The sequence below is a fragment of the Lagenorhynchus albirostris genome, chromosome 17 (genome assembly GCF_949774975.1).
Source record: "Lagenorhynchus albirostris chromosome 17, mLagAlb1.1, whole genome shotgun sequence".
Lineage (NCBI taxonomy): Eukaryota > Metazoa > Chordata > Mammalia > Artiodactyla > Delphinidae > Lagenorhynchus > Lagenorhynchus albirostris.
The window spans coordinates 12,385,288-12,408,696 of record NC_083111.1 but is presented as its reverse complement, the minus strand read 5'-3'; the positions used below and the strand labels follow the sequence as shown (position 1 = coordinate 12,408,696).

Genomic DNA, 23,409 nt, shown 5'->3' with positions numbered 1-23,409 from the left:
TTTACAATTTAAATTTAATAGCAAAGACTGGGTAGATGCTTATCAATCTCATGTCTTCCTCCTGGGTATAAAGAACCCAAAACTTCCCAGCCTCCCAAGCAGTTACTTTAGAACTTTATAACTAGGTCTGAACAATGGAACAAAGACAAAAGTGATATTCCTCCACTTTCAGGCCAGGCCCCAACAAAATTCTCAACTTGTTCTCCCACCCTCTGGACCACATCTATGCAGCTAGAAATAAAGGACTCCAAAACGGTGGAATGACACAATGGAAGCAGCTCACATTCCCAAGTCACCTCTTGGAGGAGAACCACCCAAACAGCATCAGAATGTGACTTAAGTGAGAAGTAAATTTACACTGCCTTAAGCCTTAAGCCTCTGAGAAATGGGAGTTCTTCATTAGAGCACTTTTCGTTAAATGCCTTTACTTTCAAAGGAAATGTTATAGTACTATCCATTAATGGAAAACCAGTGTTTTTCGAATATATATTCAAATAAACATTTAACTTCTAGGCTTATCTATGCATCACCTAAAATCAGCTCATCTGTAAAGAGAGAGTAAGAGTTCTAGTCTTCAAAACCGTGAGGAAAGTATTTATGAGGTGAAGAAAGGAAAGGAATAAATCCGTTGGAAAATAAAAGAATTATCTCATTAATTTAAGTGGGCCTCAAATATATCTTTTTAAAAAAGTCATCTTTAACAAAGAATCAAAGGCATAATACTTAAGAACTCTAATAACTCAGTACCCCTCAAAATCTTCTGATTTCATCACTCAGCTATCCCTACAACAAAGCATAAACCCAAAGAATGTGAAATTTACACTTTTACCATTTTAATGGGTTTCTAATTATTCATTTCTCATTTACAATTAAACAATTTTTTAAAAACCCATTATCTTTCTCTGCTTTTATTCTAAGCTAAAAGCTAATCAGAGACCATTCCAATATATATAACAAGTTATATAAAGAGTCTTTTCAAAGTGCTTGTTGTGTGATTTCTAGATGGAACATTTTTAAGAGTACATAATTGAAAGATAAATCAATATAATTCTGCAACCTGCCAAAACTTTCTGAGGCCAGATCTTTGTCAAAGGAGTCCTGCATTGTGCAAGTACATGGCATATATGAATTAAATATAACATGCCCCCACTACACCGGATCACTTATTTTAAAGACGTCTTACTAGTTTAAAAACAAATTGTAATAAGGGTTTTATTGTTTTTACTAGAAAACTTCTAAAAATTCTAACTACTAGTTTGGGTAAAAACTTGCCAACTAACATGAACTTTTCTCTGCAACTGAGTTATTATCATTGGAAGGTGAAAATTTTGTAATAAAAATAAATGAATAGTAATCTGAAGAAAAAAGGCTTTTTAACCTGTTATTATGCTTACTATCAAAATACCTCTTTTGCATTAAGCTGTACAAAAAGAGACCTTGCCTTACAGACTATGATTCCCACTTTTTTCTACTCCCCATTCTTTTAAAAAGTTAAACTTAGTTTCTCTTAAAAACAACAAATCAATGGAAATAACATACTTATCAGATCTCCTTTTGCATCTCTCAGAGGAGCACCACCTCCACCTTTCCCCCAGGGGTTATAACTTCTCATTTCAGCTTCTAATTTAGCTTCATATTCTTCTTTTTCTTCTCGTTCTTTCTTTCTTCTTTCTTCTCTTTCTCGAATCTTAACAACATTAAGAAACATTCGTAATAAGTGCTGACAAGTATTCTGATACAAAAAGTTTTAATATCAGATTTTATTTTTCTTATTAGAGAAAAAACTGGATTTTTTTTCAATATACTTCACTATAAAATTTAACATCACAAATATATTTAAAAACAATTTAAGGGGCTTCCCTGATGGCGCGGCGGTTAAGAATCCGCCTGCCAATGCAGGGCACACGGGTTCGAGCCCTGGTCCAGGAAGATCCCACATGCCATGGAACAACTAAGCCGGTGCACTACAACTACTGAGCCCGCGCTCTAGAGCCCACGAGCCACAACTACTGAGCCCATATGCCACAACTACTGAAGCCCGCGCGCCTAGAGCCCACGCTCCGCAGCAAGAGAAGCCACCGCAATGAGAAGCCTGGGCACCACAACGAAGAGTAGCCCCTGCTCGCCGCAACTAGAGAAAGCCCACATGCAGCAACAAAGACCCAATGCAGCCAAAAATAAAATAAATTTATAAAAAAAATAAAATAAAATAAAAACAATTTAACAACAATTTGCTAGCTGGAATATATAGCTGCTACTCCCTCACATCATGTCACTTGAGTCCTTTCCAGCCACTGGTGCCACTTTGGACTAAACCAACTCCATCTTCCCACTCCCCAGCTTCATTCCCTCCCTAACCTCACCAGTTTCATGGGGACCAACAAAATCTCCCTACTTCCTTTTTTCATCTACCCTTTCACGGGATCTGGCCAGCAACAAACTACTCTTCACACCTCATTAGATCTGGGCCAACTACTTCCTATACCTCACCAGACCTACTCTACCCCGGGCAAACTCCATTCCCCAAATTCAAAGCTGTTGAAGGTTCAAAGTTCTCTGGAGAGTGTTGGGCTATTTAAGTATACTTTATGAAAGCATAAAAAACAAATACAGTCTTATCATCATCAAGTATAAGCACAGGGTTGGTCTCTAAAACCATAAATAGGCAATGAATAAAGATCTACATTTTGGAAAGCTACTTTTAAAATCACAACCATATGCATGGAAAATTTAAGCAACTACTCCAGAAGGGCCAAGGAAGTTATCACATACATAAAATAAAATTCTAGAGTTAGGAAATCTGGTTTTGTCGGTGGTGTTTTTAATATGCTCATTTGAAAACAGATAAATGCAGTCTTTTGTTTGTAGAATCATAACACAAAAAAAATAATGTTGGTAATTCTGTAATTTAAAAAAATCCACCTTCCAAGGAGGTTGCCCAACGTAAAAAACTGAACAAAAAAGCTGAGCTTTAGAAGAAATCCAAGTGAAACTTTGTAGAAAAGTACCTCAGGTGAATATATACCTAGAGTTCCAGGGTCCTCTCTGGAGGAGATATGAGTATTCCCCTCAAAAAACCCATACATCTAAAACAGTTACTCTTTTATTTTTTTAAGCTATTAACTTATTATTATTTATTTATTTTTGGCTGCGTTGGGTCTTTGTTACTGCACAAGGGCTTTCTCTAGTTGCGATGAGCAGGTGCTATTCTTCGTTGCGGTGCACAGGCTTCTCATTGCAGTGGCTTCTCTTGTTGCAGAGCACAGGCTCTAGGTGCACAGGCTTCAGCAGTTGTGGCACACGGGCTCAGTAGTTGTGGCTCGCGGGCTGTAGAGTGCAAGCTCAGTAGTTGTGATGCACAGGCTTAGATGCTCCACGGCATGTGGGATCTTCCTGGACCAGGGCTCAAACCCGTGTGCCCAGCATTGGCAGGTGGATTCTTAACCACTGCGCCACCAGGGAAGTCCCTGATACAGTTACTCTTAAGTAAACTCTCTCCAAACATTACAAACCACAACAGAACATTATCCTCCTCCCTAAGCATTCTACCTCTTTTTTCCCTACCATCAGTTCACAGCCTCATTATTCTCTCAGATTACAACACTCAGAATCATCTTCAAGCCCTCTGTTCTTTCCTCACTCCCTAAATCTAAGCCCTATCAATGGAACCCCAGAATTGTCTCTTGGATGCCCTCTCCATCTTCCCCACCTGGTTCAGCGCCTTGCTACCTCCTGGCTGGACTACCTCAATAGTTTACTAAAAGGTTTCTCTGCCACATCTCTTTCCCAACCATCCATATCAGAACCAGATATCTTCCTGAAAGCCACATCTACTCATATCAACTATTTCTTTCACTTTTTGGTTTAAAATGTCCTCCCTTTGGCTATTGATAACAAGATGAAACTGAAAACCCCTTATTAGCTATCCTTCACAATCCAGCACAATCTAACACTCCAGCCCCTTCTCCTACATCAATTCCATTTACTGAATACACCAGGAATTTCACATTTATTCACTGTATAACATGCAACTCAAATATCATCAACCATGTGAAGCCCTCCTAACAGCCCAGGCAATTATTCTCCCTACCCCATGCATTCCAGTCTACCTACATCAAACCTTATCACACTGAATTATAAATGAATGGAATTTGTTCTCCTCTGCCACACTCTGAGTTTTAACAGACCACTGTACTAACACATAAGATGTTTAACATTAGATGAACAAACAAACGAATGAATAAAAAAATGAATGAATACCTGCTGCTGCAAAGCTTCTTGGTAAGACTGAAGTGACTGTTTTGAAGGCTTTGGTTTACCTTCAAAAAACAATCCTGAATTTATTGCTCGATCACTTGTAATTTTCAGTTCATTCTGTCCAACCGTACTCCTACATCAAATACACAATAATCCAGATTCATTTATAACAAAACAAGAAGAAAATGCAACACGCCTTTGAAATAGCATGGCATTTAAGTACATTTAAAATAGAGAAAGAATTTCTCTATAGTTCAAAGAGAAATCCTTAAGTAAATGACCCCTATCTCTGCTTTCACAATTAATGGAACTTTCAAATCTACTGAATCTATTTCTTGACCTAGGTGGCAGTTACATGCAAGTTAAAATTTCACATACAAGTAAAAACAGTTTGTGATAATTCATCAAGCAATATACGTATTACTTTCACACTTTTCTGAATGCAGTGGAAGTCCCTCTAGTAATATCATAACTAATGACTTACTCAATAAATCTGCTCCAAAATAAAGTATTGAAAATAACTTCCTAGCCATTTCAAGAATAAAACAATATAAATACAGTAAAGAGTCTGACTATCCCAAATAAATTTAAAATTTTAAAAAACTTACAAGGAATCAAAAAAGAATTTTTAACATATTACAGTAATATAAACCTCAAGGAATAAAGTACTATTTGTTTATAATACATGTTAAAATACAGGAATATAGCCATTTTGAAGAAAACAATATATTTAAATATCTTTATTATAAAAGATAAACTCAAATATTATTTTTAAAATAAAACTATACTAATAAAAAAGAGACTACAAAAGGCTCCTATCTCTGAAAACAACATCATCACCTTTTTTTTTTTTTGCTGGCAGAAATAAAATGTGTGCTTTATTGTTCTGGGGATTTTTTAAAATATATTTTTTATTTTTTATACAATTTTAAAGGTTACTTTCCATTTACAGTTATTAAAAAATATTGGCTATATTCCCCATGTTGTACAATATATCCTTGAGCTTATCTTACACCCAAAAGTTTGTCCCTCCCCATTGGTAACCACTGGTTTGCTCTCTATATCTGTGAGTCTTCTTTTTTGTTATATTCACTAGTTTGTTGTATTTTTTAGATTCCACATACAAATGATATCATACAGTATTTGTCTTTCTCTGACTTATTTCACTTAGCATAATGCCCTCCAAGTTCATCCATGTTGCTGCAAATGGCAGAATTCTGTTCTTTTTTTACGGCTGAGTAGTATTCCATTGTGTATATAAATCTCACCTTCTTTATCCACTCATCTGTTGATGGACATTTAGGTTGCTTCCATATCTTGGCAACTATAAGTAGTGCTGCTATGAACAATGGGGTGCATGTATCTTTTCAAATTAGTGTTTTTGTTTTTCTCAGATATATACCCAGGAGTGGGGAGTAATACAGTAGTTCTATTTTTAGCTTTTTGAGAACTTCCATATTGCTTTCCACAGTGGCTGCACCAATTTACATTCCTACCAACAATGTACCAGGGTTCCCTTTTCTCCACAACCTCACCAACATTTGCTAGTTGTGTTCTTTTTGATGACCATCCTGACAGGAGTGAGGTGATATCTCATTGTGGCTTTAATTTGCATTTCTCTGATGCTTAGTGATGTTAAGCCTCTTTTCATTTGCGTGTTGGCCCTGTGCACGTCCTCTTTGGAGAAATGTCTATTCAGGTCTTCTGCCCATTTTTTAATCGGGTTGTTTTTTTGATGTTGAGTTGTATGAGCTGTTTATATATTTTGGATATTAACTCTTTAACGGTCATATCATTTGCAAATATTTTCTCCCATTCAGTAGCCTGTCTTTTCCTTTTGTTGATGGTTTACTTTGCTGTGCAAAAGCTTTTAAGTTTAATTAAGTTCCATTTATTTATTTTTTGCTTTTATTTCCTTTGCTTTAGGAAATGGATCAAAAAAACGTTGCTACAATTTATGTCAAAGAGTGTTCTATGTTTTCTTTGAGGAGTTTTATGGTTTCTGGTCTTACATTTAGGTCTTTAATCTACTGTGAGTTTATTTTTGTATATGGTGTTAGAGGACATTCTAGTATATGCCTAGGAGTGGAACTGCAGTGTTGTATGGTAAGTAGACATTTAACATTTTAAGAAATTACCATTTCCTGTAACTGCTTTTTATATACTAATTTTGTGTTCATCAATTCTGCTAACACTATTAATTCTATATTTTATCTGTACATTCTTTTGCAAATAATATCAGTTTTCTCTCTTCTTTTCTAATCCTTGTACCTATCTTCCTTCCTTTCTTTCTTATTTTTGACCTTGCTACAATTATTGAGCCCTAAAAGTAATGACAATAATTACACTAGTCATTATTATCAATCTCAAAAAGAGTATTTTAAACATTTCACCATTAAGTAAAATATATGATGTAGGTTTTTCATGTTTATACTTTCTCAGTGTAAGCAGCTCTCCCTCTAATATACTGACATATTGAATTTTATTAATGCTTTCTTTGTATCTATTGAGATAACCATATAGCTTTTTTCTTTGTTCTCTTAATATGATGTATTACAGTAATTGATTTTACCATAATGTCAATATCTAACACCAATTAGCATTTAGTATATATCAGACATTGTTCTAGATGCTTTACATATTTTAATTCATTCAATCCTCAGAATAACCCTATGAGTTGATACCACTATTATCCCAATTAACAAACAAGAAATAAAACTTAAGAAACTTGCCTTAAGCTGATTAGTAAAACCTGGATTCAAACCAAGGCACTCTGCCTGCAGAGCCTACACTCTTAATTGATATGAAATACTAAGTTTATTCATTCTACTTTCCAGAATAATTGCAATTTGGGATGAAATATCCTTTTCTACTTTATGAGGTTCAATTTTAGGATTCTTCTGTGAGTGAAACTAGCCTATAACTTCCTATTCTCATATTGGCCTTGTCAGGTTTGAGTATCAAGAGTATCATAGTCTCAGTAGCAGTGTGAATTTGATACTCTGTATTAGTTTGTGTAAGATTAATTTTTTTCCTTGAATGTCTGGTGTAATTAACCAGTCCATCTAGATGCAGAGTTTATTTTGTGGGATGATTTGAAACTTGTGATCCCCAAATTTTAAAACAGTTTTGATATTATCAATGTTTTTTTATTACTTCTTATCAGTTTTATTAAGTTAAATTTTAATAGGAATTTTTCTTCACTTAAATTTCTAAAGTCACTGTCATAAACTTGTTCATAATATATTTTTATTGTCTTTTTAAGGTTAACTACAACTAAACTGACAATTTTTTTCATTCCTAATATTTCTTATTTATACCTTTCACTTTTGGTTTTTTCTTTTTTTCCTTGACCAACATCAGTAGAGAATTATCTATTTTAATAGTGTTTTCAAAGAACTTTAGATTCTGTTGATCCTCAGTATTATATATTTCTATTTCATTTATTTCTCTTCTTTATTATTTCTTTGCTTGCTTCTTTGGGTTTACTTTGCTATTCTTTTTCTCACTTTTTAGATGCCTGATAATTATTTTAATTTTCATCGTTTTTACATATTTCCTAATTTGTTCCCTGTTTTCTAATTTCCAATATATCGAGGGTTTGTTATTTTAAAAATTGATTTCTACTTTAAATGGTCCATAGGATATGAGTCTACCAAAATTTACTGAGACTTCCTTTAAGGACTAGGATGTGTAAGTTTTATAAATATTCTTGTGAGATTAGTAAAAATAGATATTCTCAAGTTTGAGGTGAACTTCTATACATTTCCACTAAAATAAGCTTGTTAATTATGTTAAGTAAATTATTCTCTAACTTTATTATTTTCTGCTTTATCTAACACTTATATAAAGAAGTAATAAAGTCTCACATTAGGATACTATATTTGTCAACTTTTACCTGCAGTTCTTTAAATTTTTGCTTTATGAATTTTGAGATGATGTTTTCAGGTACATAAAAATTTTTGTTATATTATCCTGCTAAAATGAACCTCTATTCTTTATAAATGGATCCTCTTTGTCCCAAACAAACCCTTATGACTGAAAAATCCATTTCATCTAATGTTACTATAGCTAAACAAATTTTAGTATAATTCATATTCTCCTAGTATATCTGTACCCTTTTACTTTCAACTTTTCTCTACCACTTGCTCAAGTATATCTTATAAGTAACATGTACCTGGATTTTGCTTCTGCAACTAGTATGACAAGCTTTCTCTCTGACCTATATACTTTACCATTTACTAACATCAAATTTAATTTTGCCATTTAATTTGGACTAACAATCAGATTAAATAGGCTCCTTAAACCTTTCAATGTTTCTTTTTGTTCTCTCTTTTTTTTGCCTCCTTTTGGATTTTTTTTTTCCTCTAGCACACTAGTAAGTTGCATCTTTTGTCCATATATTTTTAGTGGTTATCCTAGAAATATAACACCCATACATAACTTATCAAAGACTAAAGCTAATCGAAATCTTTACAATGCTCACAAATGATAAAGATTTTTAAACACATTAACTCCATCTAACCCCATCCAAATTACATGCTATTCCTATTAATTACTGTTAATTTTACTTACTTTTAAACCCATTATAATTTTACCATACATAATATTTATTTAATTCCATCTACATATTTACCACATTTTTTTCTTTCTACTCTTTCATGTAACTCAGACCTCCCCTATGTGACCTTCCTTCTGCATTTAGAATTGTACTTACTAAGGGTCTGCTAGTGGCAAATTCAGCCGTTTCTCTTAAAATATTTTTATTTCAATCTCATTCATGAAAAATAACTTTGCTGAGTACAAAATCATCTCAACAAATTGACGGTATCTATAGTTATCTTCTGAATTCCTTCCTAGAGTTCATTTGAAAGTAATGTCTTTTCTTTCTGGCTGTTTTTAAGTTCCTTTATTTCATTTATGTTCTAAAGTTTTACTATGATTGTCTTGGTATGGAATTCTTTTATTTCTCCTATTTGAGAGGTATTAGGCTTCTAGAATCTATAGATTAGGACCTTTTATCAATTGTAGATAATTTTAAGATATCATCTCTTCAAATACTTCTTCTATTTCATTCTCTCTCTTTTTCTAGAATTCCAATTAGTTACACTTAAACCTTTACAGTGCCATAATTTTTACTCCCTTTTTCATATTTTCCATGTCTTTTTCTCCCCGTTCTGGCTGAATTTCTTCAGATCTACTAGTTCAGAGGTTCTCAAACTTTAGTGTACATCAGAATCACCAGGAAAGCTTATTGAACACAAGTTGTTGGGCCCCAGAATAGAGTTTCTGATTCATAGGTAGGATGGGGCCTGAGAGTTTGCATTTCCAACATGTTCCCATAATGCTGCTACTCTGAGAACCACAGTTGAAAACCATTGCTCCAACTTATTAATTCTCATTTTGGGTATGTCAAATCTGCTATTAAGGCCCATCCATTGACTTACTACTCTCAATTATTTAAAATTTTTACTAAAATATCTAGTTAGTTCTATTTCAAATCTGTTGGTCATTCTTCATAGTTTCTTATGCCCTGATATAAACATGATCAATATGACCATTTTATATTTTGCCTAACAATTCCTAATCTGAGGTCTCTGTCATTCTTTTTTTGCAAGCCTATTCCCACTTATGGTTTATATCCTTGTATATTTTGTCATTTCTGAATATGAACGTCACATTTTCCATGGAAAAGTATTGAAAGTCCCTAATCTTCACTTTCTATTTTACCAACTGCTTTGGGAATTTCCCTTTTTATTACTCAGACACTGGTAGCTTCATTAATAATCTCTGTACTTTTTACCCTCCTCCGTTAAACAAATTTGTATCATCCTCCTATAATTCTCTCATCAATTTTCCAATCATTTTTGCTTCAAGAGTGATATTGCTTCCACATTTCAAGAAATATATTTCTGAAAGAGTACACAAAGAAAGCACATAAAACAAAGAGCAAAGATAACCACCATTCAAAACTAAAAATAAAGAAATGGAAAAACTACATAAACTTATACACACTTTTGGTTCACTGAATCATAGATTTTATTGATGGTATTGATGGTATACGACTAATAAAATCCCTAAAACCTTGCCCTGTTTATGGAGGCATGGGATGGGAATTGTGTCAAAGGTAAGAGGTTCTAAGTGTTGGGCAAAGTAGGAGCAATGATTCCTAACAACTGAAGGCTCCTCTCAAGCTTCCTTTTCTCCTTTTTCCCTGGTGATCCAGGGCTCGTACTTCTTAGAAATTATGCAAATGTAGCTCATCAAACTGAAAGCAAAAAGACTCAGAGAGCCACATCTATACACATCATAGTCAACGTACCCAAAGACAAAGAAAGAATCTCAAAAGCAGCAAGAAAATAACTCATCACATACAAGGAATCTTCAATAAGATTAACAGCTGATCAGAAACCATGAAGGCCAGCAGGCAATGAGATGACATATTCAAAGTGCTAATAGAAAAAAAAAAAGTCAACCAAGAATTTTATATCCAGGAAAACTATGCCTCAAAAATAAAAGTGAAATTAGAACATTATTAAATAAAAATCAGAGAAGTCCTCACTAACAGACCTGTCTTATACGAAATACTGAATGGAGCACTTCAGGTTGAAATAAAGAACACTCAACAGTAACTGGAGTAAACACAAAGAAATAAAGAACACCAGTAACAGTAACCACATAGGTAAAGATGAAAGATAATACAAATATGGGACTTCCCTGGTGGTGCAGTGGTTAAGAATCTGCCTGCCAATGCAGGGGACATGGGTTCGAGCCCTGGTCCAGGAAGATCCCACATGCCACAGAGCAACTAAACCCGAGTGCCACAACTACTGAGCCCGTGCTCTAGAGCCCACGAGCCACAACTACTGAGCCCGTGTGCCACAACTACTGAAGCCCGCGTGCTTAGAGCCCATGTTCCGCAACAAGAGAAGCCACTGCAATGAGACGCTCACGCGCCACAATGAAGAGTAGCCCTCGCTCGCCGCAACTAGAGAAAGCCCGCACACAGCAACGAAGACCTAATGCAGCCAAAAATAAGTAATAAATAAATTTTTTAAAATAAATTTTTTAAAAAGATACTACAAATATGTTTTTATTTGTAACTGTATTCTTCTCTATCTGATTTAAAAGACAACTACATAAAGGAAGGAAGGGTTATAAAATTGTGTTGAGGAGCTTAAGTGTATAAAGATACACTTTGTCTGACAACAATGGCATCAAGAAGAAGGAAAGGTAGGGAGGGTGGGAGGGAGATGCAAGAGGGAGGGGATATGGGGATATATGTATATGTATAGCTGATTCACTTCTTTATAAAGCAGAAACTAACACACCATTGTAAAGCAATTATACTCCAATAAAGATGTGAAAAAAAAAAGATAAGGCTTGGAATGGAGTAGAATGAGCCAATTAAAAAAAAAAAGGAAAGGAATGGCATTATATTAAAGAAAAATTTTTGTATACTACTGAAATTAAATTGGTGTTAATCTGAACTCAGTTCTTTTAAATTAAAATATTAATTTCAATCTGCAAGGAAACCATAAAGAAAATAATACAAAAATTACACTAAAAGAAGCAAGAGAATTAAAATGGAATGCTATATTTAACATCAAAGAAAAGGAATTAATGGAGAACCAGAGAAACAAAAAGACATAAAATATACTTTTAAAAGATACATATATATAGCAAAATGGCTGACAGAGATCCTACCTTAACAGGAATTACATTAAATGTAAATACAAGCAAAAGCTAGCAGAATTGAAGGGGGTGGGAGGTAGGACGCAAATGTATGCTGTCTACACACTTTAGATTCAAAGACTACACTGAGGTTAAAACACAGAAAATTATATATCATGCAAACAGCAACTAAAAAGAACAAGAGTAGCAGTACTGTTAACAGACAAAATATATTTTAAGTCAAAAATTGTTACTAGAGACAAAGAAAGGATCTTTTATACCAATAAAGGGGTCAACTGATCAGTAAGATACAACAATTATAACCATATATGTACATAACTACAGACTCAAAACACAGGAAACAAAAACAGAACTGAAGACAGAAATAAATAAATCAAAAATAATAACTGAAGACTTCAATACACTACTTCTAATAATAGAAAAACTGCACAAAAGCTCAACAAGGAAACAGAAAATAAAAAACACTATAAACCAGCTAGATCTAAGTCACATTGATAAAACTACCTGCCCCAAAACAGTATAACACACATTCTTTTCAAGCGCATATGAAATATTCTCTAGCACAGACCACAGGTTAGGTCATGAAATAAGCCTCAATAAATTTAAAAGGATTGAAATAATACAAAATATGTTCTCTAACTGCAATGGAATAATATTAAAAATGAGTAACAAAAGGAAATTTGGGAAATTCACAATTGTGTGGAAATTATACAACATACTCCAAACTAACCAATGGATCAATGAACAAATCAAATGAGAAACTGAAAAATACTTTGAGACGAATAAAAATGAAAACACAATGTATAAAATTTAAGGAATGAAGCTAAAACAGTAATAAAAAGAAAATTTATAGTTGTAGTGTGTATATATTTAAAAAGAAGACACTATATTTAAATAACCTAAACTTCCACCTTCAAAAACTAGAAAATATAAGAGAAACTGAACCCAAAGTAAACAGAAAGAAGGAAATAAAAAGATTAGAGGAGAGGGCTTCTCTGGTGGCACAGTGGTTAAGAGTCCGCCTGCCAATGCAGGGGACACAGGTTCGTGCCCCAGTCCGGGAAGATCCCACATGCCGCGGAGCGGCTAGGCCTGTGAGTCATGGCCGCTGAGCCTGCGCGTCCGGAGCCTGTGCTCCGCAATGGGAGAGGCCACAACAGTGAGAGGCCCACATACCACAAAAAAAAAAAAAAAAAAAAAGATTAGAGGAGAAATAAATGGAGACCAGAAGCACAACAGAGAAAATCAACTAAACCAATAGAGGATCCTTTGACAAGATCAATAAGATTGATAAATGTTTAGCCAGAATGAAAATAAGAAGACTAAAATTACTGAAATTAAAAAAATAAAAGAAACATCACTACTGACTTTATTAAAATGAAAAAGATTGTAAGGGAATACTATGAAGAACTGTATGCCAACACATTAGATTATCTTGATGAAATGGGCAAATTCTAGAAAGACACGAACTACCAGAACTGATGCAAGAACAATATTTTAAATATGAATTAACCAATGACAAGGAAAGAGATTAAATTAGTAATCAAAAAATTACCCATAAAGAAAAGATGAGTATCAACTGGCTTCCTGGTGAGTTCTACCACACTGAAAGAAGAATTAGCAACAATCCTTCACACACTCTCCAAAGTAATAGAAAATGGAAGAACGCATCCAACTAATTCTATTTGGCTAGTATCATCCTGATACCAAAATCAAACAGACATCAAAAGAAAACAAAAACCAAAGACCAGTAACACTCATGAATATAGAGATAAAAATCCTCAACAAAAAATTAGTAAACTGAAAAATCTAGCAAGATATGTAAAGGATTATACTCCATGACCATGTGAGATTTATCACAGGAATGCAAGGTTGATTTAATATATCTGAAACCAATAAATATACTACACCACATTAACAGAATAAAGAACAAAAACCACAGGATCATCTCAATAGATGCAGAAAAAGCATTTCGCAAAATTCAACTTCCAAGTTAGTAAAATGTTGAAAGAATATGCTAAATACCCCCTCTTGATAAAAATAATCAACAAAGAATACAAAGGAACTTCCTCAAGCTAATAAAAGCAATTATGAAAAACCTGCAACTAACATCATACTTAATGGTTAAAGACTGAATGCCTTCCACCTAAGATCAGAATAAGATAAAAATGCCCACTCTCATAATATCTATTCAACATTGTACTGGCAGCCCTAGGCAGGGCAATTAAGCAAGAAAAAGAAATAAAAAGCATTAGATTGAAAAGGAAGAAGTAACCTCTATTAACTGATGTCATAATCATATATACAGAGGACTTCCCTGGTGGCGCAGTGGTTAAGAATCCGCCTGCCAGTGCAGGGCACACAGGTTCGAGCCCTGGTCTGGGAAGATCCCACATGCCGCGGAGCAACTAAGCCCGGGTGCCACAACTACTGAGCCTGTGCTCTAGAGCCCGCGACCCACAACTACTGAAGCTTGTGAGCCTGGAGCCCGTGTTCCACAAAAAGAGAAGCCACCGCAATGAGAAAGCCATGCACTGCAACAAAGAGTAGCCCCTGCTCACCATAACTAGAGAAAGCCCACACGCAGCAATGAAAACCCAACACAGCCAAAAATAAATAAATAAATAAATAGATTTATTTTTAAAAAATCATATATACAGAAAAATGCAAAGAAATGCACTAAAAACAGTAATAATAAAAAGAGTTCAGCAAAACTGCAGGATACAAGATCAATATACAAATTTCTATTGTATTTCTATAAACCAATGAATAATATAAAAATGAAATTAAGGAAAGACCATTCACAACGTCATCAAAAAGTATTAAATGCTTTAGAATAAATTAAACAAGAGTTAAACAGTCTAAAACCCACAAAATACTGTTGAAAGAAATTTAAAAACCCCAAATAAATTAAGACATCCATGTCATGGATTGGAGATTTAATATAGTTAAGATGTAAGACTAAATCACAAAGAAATAGAAAATCTGAATAAACCTGTAACTAATAAGGAGATTGAATCCCTAATCAAAAATCTCCTGAGAGAGTAAAGCCCTGGACCTAATGCCTTCAATGATGAATTCTACCTAACATTTAAAGAAGAACACTAGTCCTTCTCCAATTTTTCCAAAAACGTGAAGAGGAGGAAACACATCCTAACTCATTCTAGGATGCCAGCATATCCCTGATTTCAAAACAAGACAAAAACATTACAAGAAAAGAAAACTATAGACCAGTATCCCTTATGACCACAGACGTAAAAATTCCCAACAAAATACTAGCAAGCCAAATGTATCAGCATATTAAAAGGATTAAATGCCATGGCCAAATCGGATTTACTCCTGGGATATAAGGATGGTTCAACATATAAAAACTGATCAGTATAATAGACAATATTAACAGAATGACGGGGAGAAAAAACACACGACCATCTCAATTGATTAAGAAAAAGCATTTAACAGAATTTAACAACAACCTTTCATGATAAACACACTCAACAAACTAGAATTAGAAGGGAACCACCTCAACATAATAAATACCACATATGAAAAATCCAAAGTAAACATCAGACTCAAGGGTGAAAGACTAAAAGCTTTTCCTCTAAGATCAGGAACAAGGCAAAGGTGCCTGCTTTCACCTTTCTATTCAACATAGTACTGGAACTATTAGGCAAGAAAAAAAAATTTAAATCAGCCAAATTGGGCTTCCCTAGTGGCGCAGTGATTAAGAATCCGCCTGCCAATGCAGGGGACACTGGTTCAAGCCCTGGTCCGGGAAGATCCCACATGCCGTGGAGCAGCTAAGCCCGTGCACCACAACTACTAAGGCTGCGCTCTAGAGCCCAAGAGCCACAACTACTGAAGCCCGTGTGCCTAGAGCCTGTGCTCCACAACAAGAGAAGCAACCACAATGAGAAGCCCGCACACCTCAATGAAGAGTAGACCCCCCTCACCGCAACTAGAGAAAACCTGCGTGCAGCAACGAAGACCCAATACAGCCAAAAATAAATAAATAAATTTATATTTTAAAAAAAGCAGCCGAATTGGAAGAGGTAAAATTATCTCTGTTTGCAGATGATATGATATTATATGCAGAAAACCCTAACAATTACACACACACACACACACACACACACACACACACACACAAAACTGTTAGTAAAATGAATTCAGCAAAGTACCAGAATACAAAGTCAACACAAAAAAATCAGTTGAATGTCTATACACAAACAATAAACAATCTGAAAAGGAAATTACAAAAACAGTTCTATTTACAATAGTGTCAAAAAAACCCAGACTACACAGGATTTAACTTAACCAAAGTGGTGAATGACTGGTACAGTGAAAATTACAAAACATTGCTGAAAGAAATTAAAGACATAAACAAATGGAAACACATCCCCTGTTCATGGATTGGAAAACTTAATACTGTTAAAATGTCAAAACTACCCAAAGTGATCTAGAGATTCAATGCAAGCCCTATTAAAATCCCAGTGACCGGGCTTCCCTGGTGGCGCAGTGGTTGAGAGTCCGCCTGCCAATGCAGGGGATGCGGATTCGTGCCCTGGTCCAGGAGGATCCCACATGCCGCAGAGCAGCTGGGCCCGTGAGCCATGGCCGCTGAGCCTGCGCGTCCGGAGCCTGTGCTCCACAGTGGGAGAGGCCACAACAGTGAGAGGCCTGCATACCGCAAAAAAAAAAAAAAATCCCAGTCATCTTTTTTGCAGAAATAGAAAAACCCTTCCCCAAATTTATATGGAATCTCAAGAGACCTCAAATAGCTAAAACAATTTTGAAAAAGAACAAGCTAGAAGACTCCCACTTCTTGATTTCAAAACTTACTACGGAGCTACAGTAATCAAAACAGCATGGCACTGGCATACAGACAGACACATAGACCAACTGCACAGAACAGAAAACCCAGAAATAAATTCACACATACAAAGTCAAATGATTTTTGACAAGGGTGCCAAGACCATACAATGGGGAAAGAACAGTCTTTTCAACAAATGGTGCTAGGAAAATGATATCCACATGCAAAGGATGAAGTTGCACCCTTATTTAACACTGTACACAAAAGGTAACTCAAAATCACAATCCTCAATGTAAAACCTCATAACTATAAAACTCTTAGAAGAAAACACCGGGCAAAAGCTTCACAACGTTGGATTTGGCAATGATTTCTTAGATATGACACTAAACACAGGCAAGGCAACAAAAGAAAAAATAGACAAACTGGACTTCATGAAAATTAAAAATGTGTGTGCATCTATAGTACTGCTAGATAGTGTCAATGACATAAAAAGATAATACACAGAATGGCGGAAAATATTTGCAAATCATATATCTGATAAGGGATTAATATCCAGAGTATATAGAGAACTCTTAAAACATAACAACAAAAAAATAAAGTAACCAATTCAAAAATGAGAGAAGGATTTGAAAAGACATTCTCCAAAGACAGACAAATGGCCAAAAAGCAGATGAAAAGACACTCAACATCAGTAATCATAGAGAAATGCAAACAAGACCACAATGAGATCCACCTAACCCGCCTTAGGATGGCTACTAGCAAAAAAACAGAAACTAATAAGTGTTGGTGAGAATGTGGAGAAGCTGGAACCCTTGTGCACAGTTGGTGGGAATATAAAATGGTACAGCTGCTGTGGAAAACAGTACAGTGGTTCTTCAAAAAATTAAAAATAGAATTACCACATGATCCAGCAATTCCACTTCTGAGTATACACTTAAAAGAACTGAAAGCAGAGTCTCAAAGAGATAAGTTGTATACCCACATTCACAGTTGCCCATTCACAATACCTAAAATGTGGAAGTAGCCCAAGTATTCATTGGTGGATGAATGGATAATCAAAATACGGTATATACATACAATCAAATATTATTCAGCCTTATAAAGGAAATTCTGGGAAGTAAGATCCTGCAAGATGTGTGGGAAAAAAAAAAAAGGAAGGAAGGAAATTTTGACTTAGGTCACAACATGGATGAACCTCAAGAACATTATGGTAAGTTAAAAAAGCCAGGGCTTCCCTGGTCGCACAGTGGTTGAGAGTCCGCCTGCCGATGCAAGGGACACGGGTTCGTGCCCCGGTCTGGGAAGATCCCACATGCCGCGGAGCGGCTAGGCCCGTGAGCCATGGCCGCTGAGCCTGCGCGTCCGGAGCCTGTGCTCCGCAACGGGAGAGGCCACAACAGTGAGAGGCCTGCGTACCACAAAAAAAATAAATAAATAAAATTAAAAAGCCAGACACAAAAGATAAATACTGTATGATTTCACTTTTATGAGGTACCTAAAGTAGTCGAAATCATAGAAACAAAGAGTAGAATATGGGTGCCAGGGGCACAGGGGAGAGGGAATAGTGAATAGGTACAGAGTTTCAGTTTTGCAAGATGAAAAGAGTTCTGGAAATTGATGGTGGTGATGGTTACACAACAATATGAATGTACTTAACATCACTGAACTATACACTAAAAATGCTTAAAAATGATAAATTTTATGTTATGTGTATGTTACCATTACAAAAAATTGAAAAAAACTTAAGATGGTTAATATTAAACCGATCTACAGATTCTATATAATCTCCATCAAAATCTCAACTGCCTTTTGGCAGAAACTGAGCAGCTGATCCTAAAATTCACATTGAAATACAAAGGACCTAGTATAACCAAAACAATCTTGGAAAAGAAAAACAAATTTGAAGAACTCATACTTCTCGATTTCCAAACTTCCACAGAGCTACAATTATCAAGTGATACTAACATAAGGATAGACACATAGAACAATGGAATAGAATAGAGAATCCCAAAAAGAGACCCACACGAATATGCCCATTTTTGACAAAGGTGCAAAAGCAATTCCCAGGAAAAATAATCGCGTCAACAAATGGTGCTGGGAGCCATTGGACACTCATAAAGCAGAAGAAAAAAAAAAGACCTTCAATCGAAATCTAACACCTTATACAAAAGATAATTCAAAATGGATCATGAACTTAAATGTAAAACTATAACTATACATATATGACTTTGCTAATGAAAGAAAGTGAGGTTATTCTTAATTTTTTAAATGTGCTTTCTATGAAACACTGACTTAAAAGCAATACTTTGAACATACTGGTTACGTAATAACTGGAAATTAAAATAAGTTATATCTGTTCTGAAGAATAAAAGAACACATTGAATAATACAAGTTCTATGGAAGACAAATTAATCTTGAAACAAATTATTATTTTAACTACTTACACAATAGGCTGTGCTGGCTGGTGGGTGACAGGAGCTGTAACATAAACTGCAGGCTGTACTCCCATCATTCCTGAACCATCTTAAAAGAAAACCAACATATTTGTTTCAGAGTACCCACTTAATAACACTTTATCTCTAAAGGAAAAGTCACATACTGAAAATGTTTCCTAAGGAAAAAAATCCAATTTCCTTCTGAGTTAGGAGTTAGCAGAGAATAAGGCCAGAAAACATAAAATATTTCTTAAATCTAGATAAAAAGGAAATAACTATGAATTATAACTGAGTTTTAAAATACAGTATTTATTAAATCAATATATATATAATATTGGAATTAAGTAAAGCTGTGCTTTTTCTCATTTATATATTTTTGCTTGCACAAAAACCAATTTTCCTGATTGAACCACTGGAAAATAATGTTTACCTCACAGATAACTCACAGTAAGCAAGACTAGGATCCAACGTATTCCTGGCCCCATAAAAATAGTACGCATCATCGTAAGGAGTTCGATAGTTGGTAGCCAAAGGTGGTAGCAGGGGAGGTGGAGGCAGAGGTGCAATGCTGTATCAAAAGACAATTGGGAAATTCTTCTCATATTCCACTGCAAATTTTTTAAAAATCAAGATGTGATTTTCTTACAAAAATCTTACTGAAAATCTAATTGCTGCTTTAGGAAAAGCCACCATCTTGCTTCAATCTCTTATCAAAAATTATAACTCAAAAAGCAAAAAACATAAAATTTCATAATTTAAGGTACAACACTTATTCAATCAATTAACATCTAATTCGTCACTATCTGCCAGTATTGACCAAACATGGTCTCTGTCCCTCAGGAACAATACAAAAATAAACAGCCATTACAGCAAAGTACAGTAAATGAAACAATACAAGTAGACACAGGATGCTACAAGAACATCGAGCAGGAACATTTAAATCACATAGGGAAGAGGAGGAAAGTATAAGGAAGGCTTTCTAGGAAAGGCAATGCTTCAGCCACACTAGTAGAGTGAGTTAGTCACAGAGAAGAAAGAAACAACATCAAGAAAAGGCAAAGAGGTACAAAATGAGATTATAAATGGTTCCATTTGACTGGGAGAAAGATGTAGTTTTTTAACCCTAAAAATGTTTTGCTCTTTCAAAGGAATTAAACTATAATGTGAAAAAGAAACTATTTAAATATCAACAGTAAATTTCTGAGTTCATTTTCAGCATTTCATAAAGTTAAAACTTCTAAAAACCTCTACATCAGCACTTCATTAATGTTTAGGAAGTATCTCTGTATTTCCACCAAGGCAATATTTTCCATTAGTTAAAATGTAAAAGGCAAATTCCCTTAGATGAACAGAAAGAAAAAGGAGGCATCCTAGAAAATGTTTTCACTTTTGAGTGTATATATTAGGTTCTCCCTTGTATACTTCAAAATAATTGTGAAGAGCTGAGAAGGCATTAAAGTTCTCTTCAGTCATGAATATTTTTCATATTTACTAATCATTCAACGTGTCTAACCTTACTATCCTCACTCCATAGATAAACAAAGCAGTTGAAAAATTACTATAAAAGGGAACTGTCAATATCATTAAATCTTAAATTTTTATAGAGATTGATATAAAATTTAATCCTCACAGCAACCCTATAACTGTAGATTAAAAAACATATATATATATATATATATATACACACACACACACACATATAAAAATATCTGTTACTATTCTACCTTTTACAAATGAGAAAACTGAAGTTCAATACAAGTGTGGTCTGCCCAAATTCCAGGCAGTGAAGCCAACCATTTTAATCCCTATATCAATGCTAAAATCATCATACCATCCTTTGTAATTCCAATCCCGCCTAGTCCTTTGAGTCAGGAAGCCATTAGATGAAACAAACAAAACACCTGATAAATACAGTAAACATGGTCCTACAATTCGTTAGCAGTAAATAAAAGATAATACCAAGTCCTAAAGGAACGTATAGCCCAGAAAATAATGTTAAAAAGGAAAAGCACCTGATGAAATGCGATCCTACAATATCAATGTTAAAAAGGAAAAACACCTGATTAAATGCAATCCTACAATTAATACATTAATAGTAAGCAAAAATAAGAGAAAAATCCTACTAAGAGAAGAAAGTATAGACCAGAAAATACCAATGTTAACAGGATTTTCTTTATGTTTAGTCCAGGATAGCACAATGCTTTTTACCTATGGAAGTCAAATCTTTACCCTAATACCTAAATACAGGTTTTATAATCTCAACACTTTATTTCAGGTATTTGAGTTGCATAGCCTGTAAGTAATCACAGAGAAAGAGTTGAAGGAAACAGAAACTAAAATAAAGTAATATATATATAAAACAGTCACATTAGAAACTTTTTCTACATTAACTGAAGAAAGTATTCAATGTTTGCCAAGTGGAAATTACAAAATTGAAAATGGCTAGGTTTTATATGTTAAACAGATATTCCAAAATACGACCTAAAACTAAATAATAAATATACTTAGTCATGCATTTTAAAAATACGGAAGCATCTTTAAACAGCAAAAGAATGTTATAAGGATTCCCCTTGTTTTTATAATAACTGAGAAAAGATCAACAATGGAAACAAATTTCAATAGAAATTATTTGACAAAAGCCTTTAACTGCACAAAAATCTCTGAAGGATAACATTACTTGCTTCAGCAAATCCTTCTGAATATACAATATAATGATACCTTACCTAATTCCCAAACACAAAACATTTTAAACAAGCACCTGGGAGGCACCATTTCACCAAGGGTGCTGCTGGGTCCATTGTGCAAATCTTCATTTTGAGATGGGATGGAGTAAACTGATGGGATGGGTGGGACAGATGGGGCAGACAAAGGAGGGAGAGGTGTCTGGAAAGCTACTCTGGGTCTTTCAGGTGGTATCGTCTCTTCGAAGTATCTTGGTGTCACACTAAACTGCTTTAGTCTATCAGGCTAAAATAAAGAAAAAAATCTGTTTGTTGCATGTAATCATAAATTTAAAGGTGGAAGGGATCTCCAAAGACCCTCTATCCCAGACTGCCAGCAGGCACTTAAGTTAGACATAGAATAACAGAATTTTACAGCTATAACTAAGAGATTTTAAAGATCCAATTCTTATTTTATAAAAGAGGTAATTGAGACTCCATGAAAGTATATAAATCACCTAAGGTCTCACCATTCATAAATAATCAAGCAAAGACTAGAGCCAGATATTAATTCTAAATATAAAACTCTATTATACTGGGGGTTTCCCTGGTGGCGCAGTGGTTGAGACTCTGCCTGCCGATGCAGGGGACACGGGTTCGTGCCCCGGTCCAGGAAGATCCCTCATGCCGCGGAGCGGCTAGGCCCATGAGCCACAACTACTGAGCCTGTGAGTCCAGAGCCTGTGCTCCGCAACGCGAGAGGCCACAACAGTGAGAGGTCCGCGTACCACAAAAAAAAAAAAAAAAAAAAAAAACTCTATTATACTACAAGACTATGCTGCTCGACTACCAATTGCCATCAAAGTATTCTAACATCAAAGTATTCTCTAGATCAGTGTGAGCACAGCTTTTCTGTAAAGAGCCGGCTAGTAAATATATCAGGCTTTGCAGGCCATGTGGTCTCTTCACAACTACTAAAGTAGACCAAAACAATATGTAAGCAAATGAACGAGGGAGTGCTGCAATAAAGCTTTACAAAAATAGGCAGCAAGTGGATTTGGCCACAGGCTACAGTTTGCTTACTCTCGCTCCAAAACATCATTTACGTGTCCTTTTCTAAGATGTGTACATCAAAAGTAAACCCAAAAGTAATGGTCTACATATTATATCTAATATTTTTATTTATTTATTCTCATAAAGCAACTTGACACTCCAAAGGTTGTTTCATTTAAATATAAATAAGAAGGTCCATCAAACACTAAGGTAACTATAAATGCAAAGTTTAACATGCCACCATATTACATTAAAAAGTTCAAGATTTGAAAAGGAAATTTCTGATTGTCAAAACTATTTCAAAGGTATTTATTGACAGAGGAAAATATATTCAGTTTTGGAATTCATCCTTTTTTCCCCAGCATGTTTAATTTCTCAGGAATGATTTCTCAGATTAATCTGAAAGTTTTACTCTATGAGCAGTCAAAAAGCACACTGGGAGTGATGCTGGTGCAGTATTAAACTTTTTAAAATGAATAATCCACAGGATATATACTTA

The 23,409-nt window shown here is 34.8% G+C and overlaps 1 protein-coding gene across 1 annotated transcript in view; it reads right to left on the bottom strand.

The window, feature by feature from the left end:
- Positions 1 to 23,409, bottom strand: part of CSPP1 (centrosome and spindle pole associated protein 1) — a 108,525-nt gene that overhangs the window by 41,355 nt on the left and 43,761 nt on the right. The window contains exons 12-16 of the mRNA XM_060128454.1: positions 21,956 to 22,164; positions 19,644 to 19,765; positions 19,207 to 19,285; positions 4,261 to 4,390; positions 1,540 to 1,687 (exon numbers count right to left, since the gene is read on the bottom strand). Of these exons, the coding sequence (XP_059984437.1) occupies positions 1,540 to 1,687; positions 4,261 to 4,390; positions 19,207 to 19,285; positions 19,644 to 19,765; positions 21,956 to 22,164 (688 nt within the window). The remainder of the gene's footprint in view (positions 1 to 1,539; positions 1,688 to 4,260; positions 4,391 to 19,206; positions 19,286 to 19,643; positions 19,766 to 21,955; positions 22,165 to 23,409) is intronic.